This window comes from Microcebus murinus, chromosome 22 (genome assembly GCF_040939455.1).
Source record: "Microcebus murinus isolate Inina chromosome 22, M.murinus_Inina_mat1.0, whole genome shotgun sequence".
In the NCBI taxonomy this organism is placed as follows: domain Eukaryota; kingdom Metazoa; phylum Chordata; class Mammalia; order Primates; family Cheirogaleidae; genus Microcebus; species Microcebus murinus.
This window is the reverse complement of record NC_134125.1, coordinates 22765307-22786981: the sequence shown is the minus strand read 5'-3', so window position 1 is coordinate 22786981 and position 21675 is coordinate 22765307. Positions and strand designations below refer to the sequence as shown.

At 40.3% G+C, this 21675-nt stretch overlaps 1 protein-coding gene and 1 pseudogene across 1 annotated transcript; both read left to right on the top strand.

Moving 5' to 3' along the window:
• The first annotated feature begins 51 nt into the window (after positions 1 to 51).
• On the top strand, positions 52 to 848 carry LOC105870980 (large ribosomal subunit protein eL15-like; annotated as a pseudogene).
• Positions 849 to 6441: 5593 nt separating this feature from the next.
• LOC105870979 (ret finger protein-like 4A) lies at positions 6442 to 8045 on the top strand. Its single transcript, XM_012764053.2, has 2 exons — positions 6442 to 6727; positions 7492 to 8045. The coding sequence occupies exons 1-2, from the start codon at positions 6442 to 6444 to the stop codon at positions 8043 to 8045; spliced, it is 840 nt and encodes a 279-aa protein (XP_012619507.2).
• The last annotated feature ends 13630 nt before the right edge of the window (positions 8046 to 21675 follow it).

Genomic DNA, 21675 nt, shown 5'->3' with positions numbered 1-21675 from the left:
CTCATTCTAAGGCATCAACATCACCCTAATACAAAAACCAGACAATGGCCTTTCTGTCTGGCGGCCGCCGTCAGGTAAGCCAAGATGGGTGCATGCAAGTATATCCAGGAGCTGTGGAGGAAGCAGCAGTCTGATGCAATGCACTTTCTTCTGAGGGTCGCTGCTGGCAGCTCTCTGCGCTCCACAGGGCTCCCCGCCCCATCCGACTGGATAAAGCGCCCAGACTGGGATACAAGGCCAAGCAAGGTTATGTCATATATAGGATTTGTGTGCACCGTGGTGGCCCCAAACGCCCTGTTCCTAAGGGTGCGACTTATGGCAAGCCTGTCCATCATGGTGTTAACCAGCTAAAATTTGCTCTAAGCCTTCAATCTGTTGCCGAGGAGCGAGCTGGACGCCACTGCGGGGCTCTGAGAGTCCTGAATTCTTACTGGGTTGGTGAAGATTCCACGTACAAATTTTTTGAGGTTATCCTCATTGATCCATTCCATAAAGCTATCAGAAGAAATCCTGATACCCAGTGGATCACGAAACCGGTCCACAAGCACAGGGAGATTCGTGGGCTGACGTCTGCAGGCCGCAAGAGCCCTGGCCTTGGAAAGGGCCATAAGTTCCACCACACTATGGGTGGTTCTCGCCGTGCAGCTTGGAGAAGGCGCAATACTCTCCAGCTCCGCCGTTACCGCTAATAAGTAATGTCTGTAAAATTCATACCTAATAAACAATTTAGGATGGTCATGTCTGCTTAAAGGTGTTATTTGTCTGTTAAGCTAGTCTGCAGATTGTTTCATGAATGCTTTGTCAAATATGAAGTTAAAAGTGCAATAATGTTTGAAGACTATAAGTGATGGTGTATTTGTTTCTAATAAGATAAGCTTTTTTTGTCTTTTGCTTTATCTTATTAGGGAGTTTTATGTCAGTGTTTAAAACATGCTGTGTGGTATAATAGGTGTAAAATAAATTCTTTACAAGAGGAGTGCTACAACTACCCTGTAGATTTGTTTGATGCATGTGGTGAAACCTACAGCTTTACTGGGGTGATGGCAATGCTCTGCTTGCTTTTTAATTGGGTTTTGTTTAGAAATTTATAGGGTGGGAGGAGGATATCCTAACCCTATGTATGTCGTGGTCATATGTAGAAAAATATGAGCTCATGTAGAGCCCATGTCTTCAGATTTAGTCCAGTGTTCCATTTGTTTCTGAAAGAAAAGTTTAAAATGCCACTGTTTTTTGGAACTAAATATACTTGTTGCAACAGGCTTATCTTATGAATTAAACTTCTGGGTTAACCTAAAAATTGCCTCAGTCTCCACCGTACCATTTAAGTTAACATGAGGGATAAAAGCTGCTCCTGATTCAATCCCATGGCTCCATGAAATCTAGCGTCCTGGATTCTATACATAGTAGACAGTAGTGGTATTTACACTGTATTTTGAAACTGATGGAAATTGAATGTTAGGCAAGTAAGAATCATTAACCTTATATCTGTAAGCTGGTAAGCCAGTGGCCATTAGGTAAATACCTTTCAAAGGTGAGGTGAGAAAATTAAAGTCACCTTTATTCAAGATTTTTAAATACTTATCTGTAACACTAACTTGTGAGCATTATAAATCCTCTAGCCACATTAGGGGTAAAAGTATAGTTAGCTGCTTAAAAATATGTCATTCTCAGTCCATTCTTAACAAATCATCTTGAGTCAGCCCAGTCCATAAGGAACAGGGAAGAGTCATACATAGTTGGTGTCGATGTAAATTCATGGTTTCCAATCTAACCTTACACTTCCTCGGTTTGTTTCTGATCAAAATACCCTGAAAATCCTTAGCCTTTCACAAAGTTGGGCCATCAGTTGTGCACTCAACTTTAAGCATCCTGCCACATTTATGTTTCACGTGTTCAGTGGACTAGGCTAATGTTGCCCAGGGTAAATTTGAGTGTGAAGGAAACACAGGAGTTGCTCCATTTTTTTCCAAATTCTGAGTTTGCTGACTTAAGAGTAAGTAGTTTGATTTCAAAATTCAATTGATAGTTTCCCTGAACCAATTTTTCTCTAGGGGTTTCAAAAGGTTCAGTTAATGGATGTCCAGAAAATATTAATAGGCTAATAAAATTTCTTGAGACCTAAGACCTAAATTACTTTCTAAAAATTATATATATACATTTGGATTTTGTGTAGACGTTGTTTAACAAAAGGAATAAATATCTATTAAGCTGTAAAAAATAAAACAGACAATGCAAGAGAACTAGGCCATGGTAGCTGAAAAAAAAAAAAAGAAAAAAGAAGAAAATCAAAAACCAGACAAAAGGGCCAGGCGCAGTGGCTCATGCCTGTAATCCTAGCACTCTGGGTGGCTAAGGAAGGAGATTTGCTTTAGCTCAGGAGTTAGAAACCATCTTAAGCAAGAGTGAGACTCTGTCTCTACTAAAAATAGAAAAATTAGCCAGGTGCAGTGGTGCACACCTGTAGTCCTAGCTACTCAGAAGGCTGAGGCAGGAGGCTCACTTCAGCCCAAGAGTTGGAAGTTGCAGCGAGCTATGATGACGCCACTGCACTCTAGCAAGACTCTGTCTTAAAAAAAAAAAAAAAAAAAAAACAGACAAGGTAAAACTAAATAATAAAAGAATACTACAGGCCAATATCTCTGATGACCATATATGCAAAAATTCTCATCAAAGTATTAGCAAACCGAATCCAACAGCACAGCAAAAATATAACACATTATGATAAAGTGGGATTTCTTCCAGGAATGCAAGGATGATTCAACATGTGCAAATCAAAAAACGTGATAGAGCATCTCAACAGAATTAAGTACAAACGTCAGATGATCTTCTCAACAGATGCAGAAAAAGCATTCAACAGCATTCATCACTGCTTTGTGATAAAAACTCTGAACAAACTGGGCATTGAAGAACTATATCTCAAAACAATGAATTCCATGTGTGACAAATTCACAGCTAACATCATAGTGAGTGGGAAAATGTGAACGCCTTTCCGTTGAGAAATGGAACAAGACAAGGACGCTGGCGACTTTCTCAACCCCCACTCAACATGGTCCTGGAAGTCTTAGCCAGAGGAATTCATTAAGGAAAAGAAATCCAAGGCTTCTAAACTGGAAAAGAAGGAATCAAACAGTCCCTCTTTGCTTAGCAACAATATCGTGTATATTTCAAAGTAACTAGAAGCGATCCTCCCGCCTCGGCCTCCCAGAGTGCTTGGATTATAGGCGTGAGCCACCGCACCCGGCCCATTGCCCATTTTTTGATCTGCTTAATGTGGGCTCTTTGGTGGTTTTTCCTTTTTGTTTGTTTTTGCTATTGAACTATACAAGTACCTTATATATTTTAGATGTTAAGAACTTATCAAATATTGAGTGTGCAAATGTTCTCCTATTCTGTAGATTGCCTTTTCAGTTTGCTGACCGCTTCTTTTGCTGTGCAAAAGCTTTTTAGTCCCTCCCACATTTTGCTTTTGCTCCCTGCAATTTTGTAGCCTGTATAATAAATAATTGCCAAGATCAATGCCTAGAAATATTTCTCCTATGTTTTCTTCTAGACGTTTTCTCATTTCAGGCCTTATGTTTAAGTATTTAATGCATTTTCATTCGATTTTTGTGTATAGTGTAAAATAGTGGTGTGGTTTCATTCTTTAGCATGTGGATATCATTTCTGTGTACCATTTGTTGAAGAGTTTCCTCTCCACATTGTGTATTTTTGGATCCCTTTAAAAATATTTGTGACCCATGCAAAATAAAATATATGTACCCCCTTAATATTTTGAAATAAAGTAATAAAATATTTGTTGTATATGTGTAAGTTATTTCTGGTGTCTCTGTTCTGTTTCACTGGTTGCTATGTGTATTTTCATGGCAATACATACCAATTTGATTACTGTAGCTTTGTAATATATTTTGAAATCAGGAAATGTGTTGCTCACTGTATTAATCTTTTTCAGGGCTGCTTTAGTTATTTGAATTCTTCTGTGATTCCATAGGATGTTAGGATTGCTTTTTCTATTTTTGTAAAAAAAATAAATAAATAAGTCATTGAGTTAGCATGGAATCTGTAGACTGCCTTGCTTAGTATGTTTGTATAGTATTTTAACAACATTAAGTCTTCCAATCCATGAACAGTTTTTCCATTTATTTGTGTCTTCCTTGACTTGTTTTAGTAATATTTTATTTTATACTTTTCAGTGTATAGTCTTTCACTTCATTCGCCAAGATTATTCCTACTATTTCATCATTTTTATACTATTGCAAATGAGATTTTCTTAATTTTTTTTCAGATAGTTGACTGTCAGTGTATAAAAATGAAACTAATCTTTGTATGTTGATTTTGTATTCTGCAACTTCATTTTGTTTTAACAGTTTTTCCCTGTGGAGTCTCTGGTGTCGTCCATATATGATGTCATATGCAAGCAGAGGTTATTGTACTTCCTCCTTTCTCATTAGGATAACTTTTATTTTTCTTGCCTAATTGCTCTGTCTAGAACCTCCAGTACCATGTTGAACAGGAGAAGTGGCAGTTGCCACTTGGCCGAAGAATGACCAGACACACCAAAGTGCCAAGTCCAGACTATTATCCCAGTCCTCTGATTCCTTTCTTGGAAAAATCACCAGCAAGGCTGATATAACGAAGTAACCTCAGGCAAAGAGCAGTTTCACAGGAGCAGCTCTTTAGTGCAGAATAACATGGTCTCTCTTCGAGCGGAGAGAGACCAACTCACTGACTACTGACTTCTCAGATTGTTTCCTTTTGTTAGCCCAGTCTGGGAATGGGCTCTTGGGAGTATAGGAGGTTATCAGATGATCAACAGGTGTCCTCTGTATTCCGTTTACCTATACAGCTCCCTCTACGAAAGCCCACCAGGGGTGCGGTGGAGGGGGGTAAACCACAATGCAGTTTCAAGCTAATGGTATATTAATTACCCTTAGGTTACTCTAGGTCACTTTCTAAATCCTATCATGCCTGGGCTGGGGAACTCTCAGATGGATAAAGCATTCCCTCCTTCCTCAGGTATAGCAGTTGCTCTGGGTAAGATTAAGGGTGGGGCAACACCAAGATGGAGTGTGCACTCTTATCCTTCTTCCCAGGCGGAGCAATTGATCAAAACAGCACCAAAACAGAGACCTTTTGTCCCCAAAACAGCCAGAGATCCTAACTATCTTCCTAACAAAATTAGCTTCATCCACAGATTAATTCTGATGCTCAATATTTCATTTCAACAGTTTCAGTCCTAATCCAAAATCCTATCAATACCCATAATATACAAGACCTAATCTAGAATGCTAACATGGAAATATTTGTCCAGATTAATTTTTAAAACCTTTAAGTCAAAATGACAGCCTTTATTTGTGGCAATCTGTTTACAACTTCAGTAACAATCCAATTTATGGCACAATTAAATCAAAACCTGATTGGGTTAAGGAAGATCAGCAGGGTGTGACTAGGGTGGGAGGAGGCACCCTCTGTATAAAAGCCCCTGGTAAGTGGAGCTCACTCCACAACCGAGAACTCGGTGGAAACGGTTGGAGGCTGGAGGAACTAGCGGAGGACACGTGAGTCTGATCTTCTGTGATTTATTTCTTTACTTATTAGACGACTACAAATGGCAGATATTAGAGAGCAAGGTCTGGAGAATGTAGTGATTATTAATTCAGCAAGTGTTATTTGAGGCCGACTCAATGCCAGGCACTTAGGGATACAGAGTCCTCTCCTAGGAACAGAGATTAGATTTTCAGTGCCCAAGCTGGAGAAATTACTGTCTTCAATTTCCTTTGCCATAGCTTGGCGGACTCTATGAGATGACGGATGGAGTTTCTCCCTTCGATTTATTCTATTAGAAGGGCGTTTTGCCACAGCCAGATTGGAACAACTGGGCTGGCGAGTGGGAATGTTGGAGAGTCTTTGGGTCTAGACCACAGCTGTCCAATAGAAATATAAAGCAACTCATATATTTAATTATACATTTTCTAGTAGCCACATTGAATTAGGAAAAAAAGTCAAATTTTAATACAGAAAATGTGATATCTTTCAGCATTTAATCAATCTCTAAAAGTTCTTAACGAGATAATTTACATTCTTTTTCTCATTACATCTTCAAAATCCAGAAGATGGAATGAACTTCTGGATAAGATGGAATGAACTTCTGTAAATAAATGAAAGTTCATCCCAATTCCTATAAACTGAGCTGGACAGCTGAGTCTCCACCATTTCACCACACCAACTTCCCAAAGAAGGAACCATGTCCTTCATTCCAACTAGCAATTCAAACATCAGAAGTTCAAGGCCAGGATTCTTTTATAGACATATTTATGTTGTGCTTTCGTTACCTGTTACTAGGCACTAACATCGCTATGTGTGTAAAGATGAAAGACCCAGGGAGTATTGTCATTCATCTCATGCAACTCCAATGTCATGTGCATTTTTCCACAGACGGTGGCCATGGCTGAACAATTTAAAGAAGCAAGCAAATGTCTCCTCTGCCTATCTTATCTTGAAAAACCCATGGTCCTCGATTGTGGCTTTATCTGCTGCCTCCGATGTATCAGCGCACTCCGGAAGGAGCCCAGTGGGGAAGGCGTCTCATGCCCCTCCTGTTCTGTGGTCACTCAGAAGAATGACATCCGGCCCAATTACCAGCTGGGGAAGATGGTTTCCAAAATCAAGGAGCTAGAGCCCCAGCTGAGAGCAGTTCTATACCAGAACCCAAGAATGCTGAAGTTCCAAGGTAGGGAATCTGTGCGACCCGCTCTCAGCCCATCAGTGGCCTCGGAAAAAGCAACTATTCAAAAGGTTCTCCATTATATATGGGCACTGGCTGAGTTCTCCCTGAGTAACAGTTCTCACCTCTGAGCATAGATTAGAGACAGCTGGAGATTTTGAAGAAAAAATAATATTTAGGCCATATTCTAGCCCTGTGCTGTCCAATATGGTAGCCGCCGGGGCTATTGAGCCCTTTGAAACATGGCTAGTCCCCCACATGGAAGTGGGATATGTGGACTTATGTGTTATTCAAGGTAATTTTGCATGTTATTACTTTTTAATATGTCTACAGAAATTTTTAAATTATACATGTAGCTTTTGTTATATTTCTTTGGGCATGACTGGCCCAAAACATAGCTTCTCAAACTTGAACATGCGTTAAATTACCTGGAGATCTTGTTAAAATGCAGATTCTGATTCTATAGCATGGGGCTGGCCTGACAATCTGGATTTCTGACATTTATAAGTAAAATTGTTTTTCCAGCATTTAAAGTATTTGTTAGATATCTATATTTGGACTGGGTCTGTGCTAAATTTTATAATTTTGAGAGTAAACAACAATCATGGTCTGTCTTCATGGATCTCATGCACTAAAGGCAAAAAATCTTTAATAAAGTAATCAAAAAACTTAATGTAAAAAGAATGCCTAGTATAAGAGGGACTTGTAACAAATATATTCATTCATTCCTTGTATAAAATTTGACTTAATTAGGGATTATCTTTCCACAGTGGATATGACCTTGGATGTTGACACAGCCAACAATCGACTCATCATTTCTGATGACCTGAGGTCTGTCCGTTGTGGACACCTCCAACAGAATCGCAGAGAGTGTCCTGAGAGATTCAAACACGTAATATGTGTCCTGGGCTCCCCTCGGTTCACCTCTGGTCGCCATTACTGGGAAGTGGATGTGGGGACAAGCAAAGAATGGGACCTGGGTGTTTGCAAAGAATCTGTCCATCGACAAGGGTCAATTCTACTGTCTTCAGAATCTGGCTTCTGGACTGTGGGTTTGAGAAATGAAGAGTTCTTCGCAGCCAGCACTGCACCTCTCACTACCCTCCTGGTGAGTCCCCGGTTACGCCGAGTAGGCATTTTCCTGGATATGGATATTGGAACCATTTCCTTTTATAACATTAGCGACGGATCCCACATCTTTACATTCACTAAGGTGTCTGCTGCAGACCCACTGCGTGCATTTTTTGCTCCTGCAAATTCAGTTAACGACGATCAAGGCCTCCTGAGTATCTGTCCCATGATTCATCCTGAGCAAGGCAGATAAACTTTTAGCCACAAAAAGGATGTGGAGAAAATCACTTTGTGCTCAAAGCTCAAAACATTTCTGCTTGATTCAACACATGGGACAAAGTTACAGCAGAAAACTATGGAACGTTTCATGAATCATGAATATATATTAAGTGGACATTTCAAATACTAAATATTGTCATAGTTGTCTTTTGGGTTTTACATTTATATTTCTGTTTCAATAAACGTGTTCTAAGCTCTCAGATCAATTTCCAAATGTTTTCCTTTTTATTTTCTGTAAGAGCTGTAAGTTAAGGAGATCATAAATTTACATTTGGATGTGATCCAACTGATCATGTGATTTTTCTAACTGATGAAGAAACAAGACTTAATATAAATAGTAAAAATATATGTGTGTAGGTATCCAGTTAAAAAATGAACAAATACCTGAATAATATACAGAAGTTAGAAGACAAATTTTCACAATCACAATGAAGTTTATCTAACATTTTCTTGAACCTCACCTTGTCTGTGTTATAAAAACTGAAGCATTAAGTCTCTAACTTAGGTTATAGTCCTGGAAGCAGCTGATGTGCTCACTAATTCTATCCTCTACCATCTACATTTAATAGAGAAGCAAGGCATGGATACTCACTATCATTACTTCTTTCAAAAAAAAATCAATAAAATCAAATAATCTTTAGCAAGATTAACCAATTTAATGAGGGAAGACATAAATCATCATTATCTAGAATGAATGAATTAACTACCAGATCTACAGATAGAAAAAGGATACTATAGAATATAGAAAAAGGATGTTACAGAATATTATATGGTTATACCCCAAAATTGAGCAACCACAATGCTAAAAACATACAGAGACGTGTAAAAACAAAACTAAAGACCAAAAAGCTTGTCATAAACATAAATGCAAAAAATTGTCAAAATATAGTATATAGCAAATTGATTTATCAATATATTAAAGTATTGCATTCAGACCAAATGGGCTGTACAGTGGGATTGCAAGGATATTTTGACATTAGAAAATAATGTAATTTGCTACATCAACAAAAAACTATACAATCATGTCAATAGGTGCAGAAAACATTTGACAAAGTTCAACATCCATTAATAATAAAAACTCACCACATTAACAGAAGCAAAAACAAAGGCCATATGATCCTCGCAATAGAGGCAGAAAAAGCACTTGACAAAATTCAACACCCTTTTATGATAAGAACACTCAACAAAATAGGCATAGACAGGGCTTACCTAAAAATGATATGTTTTTAGTCATATATGACACATTTATGACACATACATTATACATTTTTAGTCATATATGACAAACCCACAGCCAACATCATACTGAATGTGGAAAAATTGAAGGCATTCCCACTTAGAACTGGAATCAGGCAAGGCTGCCCACTATCCACTTCTATTCAACATAGTGCTGGAAGTCCTTGCTATAGCAATCAGATAAGAGAGTGGAATTAAGGGTGTCCAAATGGGATCAGAAGAGATCAAACTCTCACTCTTTGCTGATGATATGATACTATATCTAGAAAACCCTGAGGATTAAACCAAGAGAATCCTTGAATTGATAAATGAATTCAGTAAAGTCACAGGATACAAAATCAATACACACGAATCAGAGGCATTCATATATGCCAACAACAGTCAAAGTGAGAACCAAATCAAAGACTCAATTTGCTTCAAAATAGCAACAAAGAAAATAAAGTACCTAGGAATATATTTAACTAAGGAGGTAAAAGACCTCTACAGGGAGAACTGCAAAACACTGAAGAAGGAAATAGAAGAGGATGTAAACAGGTGGAAGACCATACCATGCTTGTGGGTCAGCAGAATCAACATTGTTAAAACATCTATACTACCCAAAGTGATCTAGAGAGTCAATGCAATCCCTATTAAAATACCATCATTATTTGTCACAGATATAGAAAAAATAATTCTACGCTTCATATAGAACCAGAGAAGACCCTGTACAGCAAAAGCAATCCTAGGCAATAAAAACAAAATGGGAGGTATCAATTTACCAGTCTTTAAACTATACTACAAGGCTATAGTAATTAAAACAGCATGTGATTGGCACAAGAACAGGTACATTAACCAGTGGAACAGAACAGAGAACCCAGAAATAAAACCATCCTCATATAGCCAACTAATCTTTGACAATGCAGACAAAAACATACACTGGGGAAAAGAATCCTTATTCAATAAATGTTGCTGGGAAAACTGGATAACCACATGTAGAAGACTGAAACAAGACCCACACCTTTCACCTCTCACAAAAATCAACTCACACTGGGTAACAGACTTGAACCTTAGGTGTGAAACTATTAGAATTCTAGAGGAAAAGGTTGGAAATTCTCTTCTAGACATTGGCCTAGGCAAAGAATTTATGAAGAAGACCCCCAAAGGCAATCACAACAGCAACAAAAATAAACAAATGGGACCTAATGAAATTAAAAAGCTTCTGCACAGCCAAAGAAACTGTCATGAGAGCAAACAGACAACCCACAGAATGGGAGAAAATTTTCGCCAGCTACACGTTCAATAAAGGGCTGATAACTAGAATCTATTTAGAACTGGGGAAAATCAGCAAGAAAAATCAAACAACCCTATCAAAAAATGGGCAAAGGACATGAACAGAAACTTCTCAAAAGAAGACAGAATAATGGCTAACAAACATGAAAAAATGCTCAACATCTCTAATCATCAGGGAAATGCAAATCAAAACCACAATGAGATATCATTTATTTCCAGTGAGAATGGCCTTTATTAACAAGTCCCAAAACAATAAATGTGGGCATGGATGTGGAGAGATAAGAACACTCCTACATTGCTGGTAGAACTGCAAACTAGTTCAACCTCTGGGGAAAGCAATATGGAGATACCTTAAAGCAATACAAGTGGATTTACCATTTGATCCAGCAATCTCATTACAGGGCATCTACCCAAAAGAACAAAAGACACTCTATAAAAAAGACACCTGCACTCGAATGTTTATAGGAGCACAATTCACAATTGCAAAGATGTGGAAATAACCCAAGTGCCCATCAATATATGAGTAGATTAATAAAATGTGGTATATGTATACCATGGAGTACTAGTCAGCTATAAGAAACAATGGTGATATAGCACCTCTTTCCACCTCTTTCCTGGATACAGCTGGAACCCATTCTACTAAGTGAAGTATCCCAAGAATGGAAAAATAAGCACCACATGTACTCACCAGCAAATTGGTTTCACTGATCAACACCTAAGTGGACAAATAGAAATAACATTTATAGGTGTCAGGCAGGTGGTGGGGGAGGGGAGAGGGGATGGCTATATACATACATAATGAGTGCAATGCACACTATCTGAGGGATGGACACTCTTGAAGCTCTAACTCAAGAGGGAGGGGGGAAGGACAATATATGTAATCTTAACATTTGTACCCCCATAATATGCTGAAATAAAAAAAAATGTGAAAAATAATAATAATAATGCAAACTAAAAACAAAGGAACTTCCTCAATCTGATAAAGGGTATCTTCAAAGATTCTAAGGAAATCATGCTTAATTGTGAAAGACCGAACGTTATCCCCCTGCGATCTGGGACAAGACAAGGATACCTGATCTTATTCTACCTCATGCCACCAATTTAGCCAGTGCAGTAGGTGAGAAAAAGAAAGGATATATATTAATACATATAGAAAAGAAAATAATAAAACCACCTCTATTTTTAGATGACATTATTGAAAATGCAATCAAATCAATTTTTACAAATGTTAACTCATTTAGTATTCAGAATCCCCCAAGGGCAGATTCTGTTACTATCTCCACTTTGAAGAAGAGGAAACTGAAGCTTAGAGAGAGTGTTGTGCAGGTCCTGCAGGAGGAAGATGTGCACTGAGAGGAGGAAGTAGCTGGATAGCAAAGGACAATCATGCAATAGGAAGAGTCCAAAAAAGTGAAGAGTAGAGAACACTTCCTGATGCTTTCTATGATGTTAGCATTACCCCGATCCCAAAGCCAGACACAGACAGTGCAATAAAAGGAAACTGCAGACACATGTGTCAGTGGGTGAGAAAAGGACCACAACAAGACCGTGTGCACATGTGTGTTAGACCATGTGCGTGTCGGGGCAGAGCATGGATGACAGACTGAGACAAAGCATAAGAGTGTGAGTGAGCAACACTGGAGGAGAGAGTGAGAGTGTACACGAAGTGTGTGTGATAAAGGGTGTGTGTGCATTTCAGAAATTATTCCAAAAAAAAATCAAGGAGGAGGGAATTCTCCCTAACTCATTCTATGAGACCTGTATCACCGTGATACCAAAAATAGACAAGGATACAACAAAAAAATAAACTATAGACTAATTTTCCTGATGAACACAGACACAAGAATCCTCAAGAAAATACTAGCAAACCAAATCCAGCAGCATACCAAAGAGATAATACACTATGATCAAGTGGTTTTGTATACCAGGACCACAGGGATGGTTCAACATACACAAGTCAACAAATGTGATACATAACATAAGCAGAATCAAAGATAAAAACTATATGATCACCTTGATAGATGCAGAAAAAGCATTTGATAAAAGAAGAAGAGACACAGAGTAAGTGTGGACCACAGAGAGAGGTGCCAGAGTATGCCAGGGATCTCATGGTGGAAAACTTCAAAGCAGAGAAGATAGAAGATAAAGAAAGATGTCAGCAAGGCTCAAACCCAGAGAGGCTGTAAGCCCAGTGAAAGGGTAAGAGGGGATCCCTCTCACCCTTCCACAGGCACTTGGTGGCCAGCTGGCTACCAGGTTTCTTGGGGACTTTTCCACCCCCACAAGCCTAGGCACAGTGGCAAACATGGTATAGTGCAGACAACTTGCATGACCCAGAGCTTGGACACGCCATGTGGGGCTCTCCTCTAAGGAGAGTGGCATGAGAGGCCAGAGATCTGGCTTTCTTCCATTCAGACACTTCCTTCCCCACCCCTCCTTCACCTACTGCAACCAGGAAAGTAGTTTGAGCTGAGAATTTGGAGAGTGGCCTCCCCCAACAGTGGGCACATGCTACAGGCTGAGGCTTTCATGGAAAGTGGGACCCATGCCTTTCCCTTTGGGGGCCTATAGTAGATCCAGGGTGCCTGATTTGGCAATTCCCTGCCCCATGGTGTTTCACAGACTGGCACACTAGTGGGCCATACAAGCAGGCCAGACCCCATACCCTCAGGACTCATGTGGGTTGCTGGGGACCGAGGGGGGAGGTCTGTGAGTTGGACTCAGGTGGTGAGGAAGCCCACATGGACAGACAGATCTGACAGTAGAATACTGTGGTGCTCTCAGACGTGGCAAGCAGGGAGAGCGCCCACCCCCGCGCCCATAGGAAAACCACTTTATTTGATTTGGGTGGGTTCTACCAGAGGAACAACACAGCCCCAGGTGCCATAGCAACCAGGCATGGTTCATTCAGGCACTGGGGCTGACTGGGAGCAGCAGCCCCTCCCCCCACCCATTCCAGTCAGGAGAGCAGCTTGTACCAAGAAGTAGGCAAGCAGCTGCCTCCCTCAGCAGGTGTGGGCAACAGGCTGAGGCTTCTATGGAAAGGGGGACCCACACCTTTCCCTCTAGGGCCCGCAGTAGATTGGGGTGCCCTGATTCAGAAATTCCCTGCCCAACAATGTTTTGCAGAAGTCACATGCCAGTGGGTTAGACAAGCAGGCTGGACTCCCTTGCTGGAGACACAGTGGGGGGTGGGTGTGAGTTGGACTCAGGTGGTAAGGAAGCCTGTGAGGACAGATCTGACAGTAGAATACTGTGGGGTTCTGGGAGGCGGGGAGCTGAAAGAATGCCCGTCCCCAACACACACAGGAAAACCACTGTGTTTGATTGGTTCTGCAGTGAGGAAGAGCCCACCGCTGGGAGCCATGGAAACCAGGCACATCTCATTCAGGCACTGGGGCAGACCGGGAGCAGCAGCCCCTCTCCCACCCATTCCAACCAGTTTATGCCAAGAATTTTTGAGCAGCTCCCTCTCCCCAGTGGGTGCATATTCCAGGCTGAGTCATTCACAGGGAATAAGGCCCATGCCTCTTCCTCTGTGGACTTGTAGTGGACCTGGGTTGCCCAGTTTTGGAGTATTCTGCCTGCCGGTGTTTCATAGAGATGCCCTCAAGCAGCCAGGCACACAGACCAAAGGGAGTATGAGAGCTGTATGGTCAGATTCTGACTTTCACATGGCCCCATCTCCACAAGCAGGCTTTCTGGCTGAGCAGGGTCACTGCAGCCCCTCCCTGGCAGCTTCCCCCAGAAGCTGGAAGCAGACCTATGAGCCCTGCTGAAAAAGTTACTTTACCAGCTTTTGTGGAGCCTGAGGGCAAGCCCACCCAACCCAGCCCTGCCCAGCCTGACTCCCCCATCCGCCTCTACTGAGGCAGAGAATAAGGACATGCCTGGAAGATCCAGGGCCCCACCCACCGCCTGGGGCATTCGGGTGCTCCTACCGAGGGAGTAGGGCCAGTCACAAAAACAACACACAGCTTGTTCCTTCTGGGAAACGCCATCTGCTGACAGGGAGGTCAGCTTGCACAGCCCTTTACAGCATTTACTGACTCAGTCGTGCAGGATGAGAGATCAATTCTCATGCAACAGCGCCACCTACTGTCTCAGAGATTAAGCTGGGTGTGCCAGTACAATTCACCCTGCTAGTTAGAACACAGGACTGGGGAAAGAGAAAGGATTTCAAAGGCCTCCATCTTTTCTCATGAACGAGAGACAAGGAATCTGCCAACACACACAGCTCACCACTGCTAGAGCATACGAGCAACTAGCAACTGAGAAAACCATTACACTAAGGATTACCCATAACTAAGGCATCTGTCAGGAACATAGATCACCATCAAAGCACAAACAAAGCCAAAGGTTCTTGCCCAACATAAGCTACAAACAGCCCCGTATGAGTAGATGGGAAGCCCCATCTAAACAAAAGAAAATCCAAAACTGTCTACGGCCATACCACCCTGAATGCACCCGATCTTGTCTGAATAGGATTTTTAAAATTTTTACTTCCATCACTTCTTCTAGGAGGTTTCTTCAATATTTAAAAGAATTAATGACTTTAATGTACATTCTGGAATCTATGATATATTGTTATCTTTAATATTTACCTAAAATAATGCTTTAAATTTTTAAAACTAAAACTGTGGCCTAAAGACCATGAAGTATAAATGCTAAGGCAAAAAAAAAAAAAAAATGATTGCATAGAAAACAGAGTTGGTTAAAAACATTAAAAAGCTGCATTTTTTAATGGCAAAAAATAAAAGACAACTTTAGTAATTCTGCATATTGGAGATTAATCACAGGTGATAGTGACTGTTCCTCCTGGAACAGGATCAGTGAGGGCTCCTGAGTCCTGAAACAAAAACAAACACATGTCAGGAGTGAGGAAGGACAGAGGGATCACCCCAAATGCTGGCTTGAACTCGGCATAAACCTGAGCAGAGTGAGGAGGAGGAGCAGGAGAGGAGCCGAGACCATCATGGGGATGTGCCAAGGGCACTCTGGCCCCACACACAGCTGGCACTGGCACGGCCTCTGTGATGGCCTTTTGCCTCCCCTCAGCTCCCTGGGGGCAGAGTTTCTTTCTGGGTGGTGCTTTATTCCAGTCTGAGCCCTTTCCCACCCACAGCCACCCGGTTCTATGTCCCCAGGTCCAGGAGTAGCTCCAGTGTCAGGAGGCTCTGTCCTGGGGACATGGTTGGAAATTGGTGACAAGGCCACTGTGCCATGAACATTTAGGCAATGACTGGAGTGTCTGTGGAAAGATACTGACAGGTACACACTGAAAGGGACATCCTAACTCCACGTTCACATCACAAACAAATATCTTCTTGGTTTTTGTCCATTTAGAGAGGTTCCTCCCTTGTACCACTCCTCCAGACCTCCTTGTCATCAATTTCCAACCATGTCCCTTCCAAGTCCCTGACCATCCAGAGAAACCATTGGCCACAGCTCAGAAATTTCTTCCAAGTTCTCCCGCATTGGGCAATGAAAGAACCATGAAAATGCTCTAGAAATTAAAGAAGGAGGCAGTGCAAAGGCCTGAGGAAGAAATGAACATGCTGTGTTAAAGGAATGCCAAGAAGGCCAGTATGGCTGCAGTGAAATGGGGAGGGGGAGAAACTAGATGGGGGAGCCACTCTGTACACTATTACAAGGCCATTTAAAATTAGAAACAAAGACTCTGTACAGGAAGGAAGTAAGAAGGAAAGATAGGACTACAGAACAACCAGGAATCAAAGAACAATGTGGTAAGTAATATCATCCATACCTATTGATGGTAACATTGAAAGTGAATAAACTAAACTCTATAATCAAAGACATAGAGTGGCTGGATGAATAAAAAAACAAGAGCCAACGATCTATTGACTACAAAAAATCCACTTCACTTATAAGGACACATAGAGATGAAAACTAATGGGATAAAGGAAGATATTTGATGCAAATGGAACCCACAAAAGAGCAGGGGTAGCTATACTCCTATCAGACAAAATATATTTTGAGACAAAAAATATAAAAGAGAGAAAGAACATCTTTATGTAATGATAAAGAAATCAATTCGGCAAGATGATATAACAATTCTAAATATTTGTGCACTCAACACTGGAAAACCTGGATATCTAAAGTAAATATTACCAGAGCTACAGAAAGAGAGACCCCGATACAATAATTGTTGTAGACTTCAACACTCCACTCTCAGCACTGGACATACAATTTGGACAGAAAATAAACAAAGAAACACTGGACTTAATCTGCAATACAGACCAAATGGACTTAATGGATATTTACAGAACGTTTCATCCAATAGCTGCAGAACACACATTTTTCTCCTCAATTCATGGATCATTCTTAAGGATAGACCATATGTTAGGCCACAAAACAAGTCTTAAAAGACTCATAAAAACTCATAAAAATCATACCAAGTATTTTTTCTAGCCATAATGGAATAAAACTAGAATTCAATAACAAGAGGAACACTGGAAACTGTATGAACACATGGAAACTAAATGTGTTCCTGAATGACCAGTGGGCCAATGAAGAGATCAAAAAGGAATTTAAAACGTTTCTCAAAACTAATGAACATGAAAGCACAACATATCAAAATCTATGGGATACAGCAAAAGCAGTAATAAGAGGAAAGTTCATAGCAATAAGTGCCTATATCAAAAAAGTAGAAAAGCTTCAAATAAACAACTGAATGATGCATCTCAAAAAACAAGAACAAGAGCAAACCAAAACCAAAATTAGTAGGAGAAAAGAAATAAAATCAGAGCATAAATAAATAAAATTGAAATAAAACCAAATACAAAAGATAAACAAAATGAAAAGTTGGTTGGACAAAAACCATATGAGATTTTAATTAATACTCAAAACTTATTTTATAAAATTTAACCTCCATTTGTGACAAAAACTCAAAAAACTGAGTATAGAAGGAGCTCACCTCAACATTATACAAAGGCATATATGACAGAACCACAGCAGGTATCGCACTGATGGGGGAAAATTGAAAGCCTTTCCTCTAAGATCTAGAAGAAGACAAAAAAGTGGTGCCCATTTTCACCACTGTTATTCAACATAGTGCTGGAAATTCTAGCTAACACAGTCTGACAAGAGAAAGAAATAAAGTGCATCCAAATTGGAATGGAAGAAGTCAAATTATCTTTTTTTTTTTTACAGAGGATATCATCTTTTATCTAGAGAAACATAAAGACTCCTCAAAAAACTATTAGTAGTGATAAACAAAATTCAGAAAAGTTCCAGAATATAAAATCAACATACAAAAATTAGTAGCATTACTTTATGCCAGCAGGAAACAATCTGAAAAAGAATCCAAGAAAGCAATTCCATGTATAATAACTACAAATAAAATAAAATACCTAAGAATAAACTTAAACAAAGAAGTGAAATATATCTATGATGAAAACTATAAGACATTGATGAAAGAAATTAATGATGACATATAAAAAAATGGAAAGATATTCCAGGGTCATGGATTGGAATAATTAATGCTGTTAAAATGTCCGTGCAACCCAAAGCAATCTACAGATTCAATGCAATCTGCATCAAAATACCAATGACATTCTTCACAGAAATATAAAAAATCATCCTGAGATTTACATGGAGCCACAAAACACCCAGAATAGCCACAGCCATCCTGAGCAAAAAGAACAAAACTGGGGGAAATCACATTACCTGACTTCAAATTATACTACAGAGAGCTATAATAACCAAAACAGCACTGTCATAGCATAAGAACAGACACACAGATTACTCGAACAGAATGGAGAACCCAGAAATAAATCCACACATCTATAGTAAACCTATCTTTGGTAAAGATGCCAAGAACATACAGTGGGGAAATGATGGTGATCTCTTCAACAGATTGTGCTGGGAAAACTGAATATCTGCATGCAGGAAAGACCATTATCTCTCATCATATACAGAAATCAAATCAAAATGAATTAAAGACTTAGATCTAAGTTCTGAAACTATGAAACTGCTAAAAGAAAACATTGAGGAAATGCTTCAGGACACTGGTTCTTGACACTGATTTGGATGCCCAACCATAGGCATCCAAAGCAAAACTGGACAAAGGGGATCACAGCAAATGAAAAAGCTTCTTTGCAGCAAAGTAAATAATCAACAAAGGAAAGTGACAACCCACAGAATGGGAGAAAATGTTTGCAATCTCCCCATGTGACAAGAGATTAATAGCTAGAACATATAGGGATCTCCAAAAATGCAATAAGAAAAAAAAATCAAATAATCCAATTTAAAAATGGGCAAAGGATCTGAGTAGACATTTCTCAAAAGAAGACACACAAATGGGCAACAGGTGTATGAAACAACATTCAACATCATTAAGGATTAGAGAAATGCAAATCAAAACTACAATGAGATGACACCAGTTAAAATTCATTCATCAAAAAGACAGGCAATAACGAATGCTGGTGAGGATGTGGAGAAAGGGGAACCCTCATACATTGTTGGTGGGAATGTAAATTAGCGCAACCCCTATGGACAACGGTATGGAGATTCTTCAAAAAACTAAAAATACAACTACCATTTGACCCAGCAATCGCACTGCTGGGTATATATCCAAGAAGAGCAGAATTCAGGATATAGAAAAGGTGTCTGCACTCCTCTGTTTATTGCAGAACTATTCACAATAGCCAAGATTTAGAATCACTGTCCAGCTATGAGGAGAGCTCACTCTCTCTGTCCCTCTGAGGCTGCTTCAAGTCCATGGTGTAGAAGCTTAGAACAGAGGGTGCTGGTGCCGTTGAGGATGGAGGTCAGGGCATCATGACCAGTGGCATTGGGCCTTCCAGTCCTGGGGCCAGAGGAAGGCGCAAGCGCTGGGTAGTGGCGGACACCATGACCCGTGAGGCATAGATAGAAATGAAACCATAGTCATTCCAATATATAAGTGCCATCTGGAACATTGATGAACCTAATCTACTTATACATTAGCATGTGGAGTTTCCTGTGTATGTTCTGGTGATCTGAGAATGATATAGTATAGAATTTTAGTCTTAAATATAAATGTAGAGAGTATCTGCTGGACTATGCTTTTTGGAGAAGGGAAATGGTGCTGCCATGTCATCTTCCCCTGGGGAAGGGCTCTTGTTATCCTTTAGATGTAGAGGACTGGAGAGGACACAGCCTGGTGGGTGGTTCTGCTGCACAGTCACGGGTGGGCAAAGCCGAGGGATTTTAAACATGGTGGCTGTTTCATCCTCCAGTTCCCTCTGTCTGTCCGTTCATGCACCTTGGCCTCCTAGGACACAGTGTGGCAAGAGGTGGATGGGTGCTGTAAATTGTGGATCATGTTCCCTTCTTGCTGAAAATGTTGCCATGTGTCAGGAAGAAAAAATGTCACAGAGGCATTAGCCAATCCTCGATGGGCCTAAGGCACGAGACCACGTGGGCTGTCCTGAGCCCTGTCCCTGCAGTGTTTCTTCTGTTCACCACAGCAGTCTCAACCTCCCGCTGTCCTGTCTCATTTACCTATTTAATATGCATATGGCTTATTTCCTATCTCAGGAGACTGGAACTTAGCTCCAAGAAATAAAAAATCGTGTGTCTGTTTTACTAAATATTCCCTAGCATTGGCTGACACATAGTAGGTGCTCAATAAATTATCATAAATGATACAAACCCATCAATTATATGGTAACACTGGCCCATATCAATCCAAAAAATAGTAGTTACTTCTAGTCTTCTGAGTGCATAAGTTTAGGAACATAGAACTCTTATTGACAAATAAGTATAAGTGACATATAAAGAAAACCAAATGAGAATCTCATCTACATTTTTGAAAGCAATACTTTGTGCCTAAAAACAATGCAATAGTGTATATAAGATATTCAAGAAAAGAAACAGTGAGCTGTGAATCTCACATTCAGCAAAACTAACATTCAGGTGAAAAAGACCATGTCATGCCACAGTGTCATGCAAGACCTTAAGTGATATTATTTCCATGATCTCTTCCAGAGGAATGAACAAACTTCAGACAAAAAACTGCCTAGAAAGACATAAACATAAGATACATCACAAGTAGTAAATTTCCGGTTATTTGCACAACTAAGTCTAAATGAGTGCAATATGAGAGGGTGGGATCTTTCCGGTGGTCACTGGGGTGATTGCCTTATAATAAATTATTAAGATCCTTCTATGTTTGGGTGCTTTCCACATATCAATTTTATTTTGTATGAAAAGGTTTCAAAACAACTGTAATAGATAAATATTGTTTAATGATACAAAGCTCAGCATTAACTATAAAATATCACTAATGGATATCACTAAAGGAAATAGAATAAAATAGTAATGCAAATAGGAAATAAATTACATGTCATCTGGTGGTCTACTCTTCATCTGAGAACCCTGCCTCCGCATGCACCAGAGCTATGATAGTTACCAGGTGGCCTTTGGGAAAAAAAGGACAGAGTTAGATCTGAGGTAAGAACTTGGACCCTGCTGCTCCTAATGTTTTATCTCCCAGTGACAGAACTCAATTCTTCCTCATCTCTGCAGACTTGTCTCAGAACCTCATTACTTCACCTCTGCAGTAGGTAATGGGCTGTGGCTTTCCAGGGCCCCTTATCCAGCTTACATTCTATCACTGTAGCTACGAAGGGATGCCTGTGTCATCCTGTCCCTGCCAGAGTCAGCCACTGTCCCCATGGCCTCCTGTGGATGGCACTGCCTTCCCTCTTCCATTTCCCTCCCTTATCCTATTTTCTCTCACATGGGAACATTGGTGGAAAGATCCAGGGCATACTGCCACCCACCCTAATTAATCAATTGATCAATTACTGATCAATCCAAAGCCGGGGGCCACCTGTCATAAGCCTAGGATTGCACTGGGTCCCATGGGAGAGAAGTAAGGCCAACATAATATGTCAAGCAAGGTTTGTTGACCTGAGATGATCTTAGGAACTTTGGAAGCACTTGATCTTCACAACAACCCCACAACTTCCCTAAGCAATACGAGGGGAGGAACACACTTTTTAGAAAATAGGGTAACTAAATTCCCTTAGTCTGCAAGTGAGCCAAGCAGGTGTTGCCACATTGATAAAGGGGACCCTCCAGGGTTCGCA

Coding starts and splice junctions, on each gene's coding strand:
- LOC105870979 (XM_012764053.2), top strand. CDS start 6,442: ATGGCTGAACAATTTAAAGAAGCAAGCAAATGTCTCCTCTGCCTATCT. Junction 6,728..7,491: donor AAGAATGCTGAAGTTCCAAG/GTAGGGAATCTG, acceptor ATCTTTCCACAG/TGGATATGACCTTGGATGTT.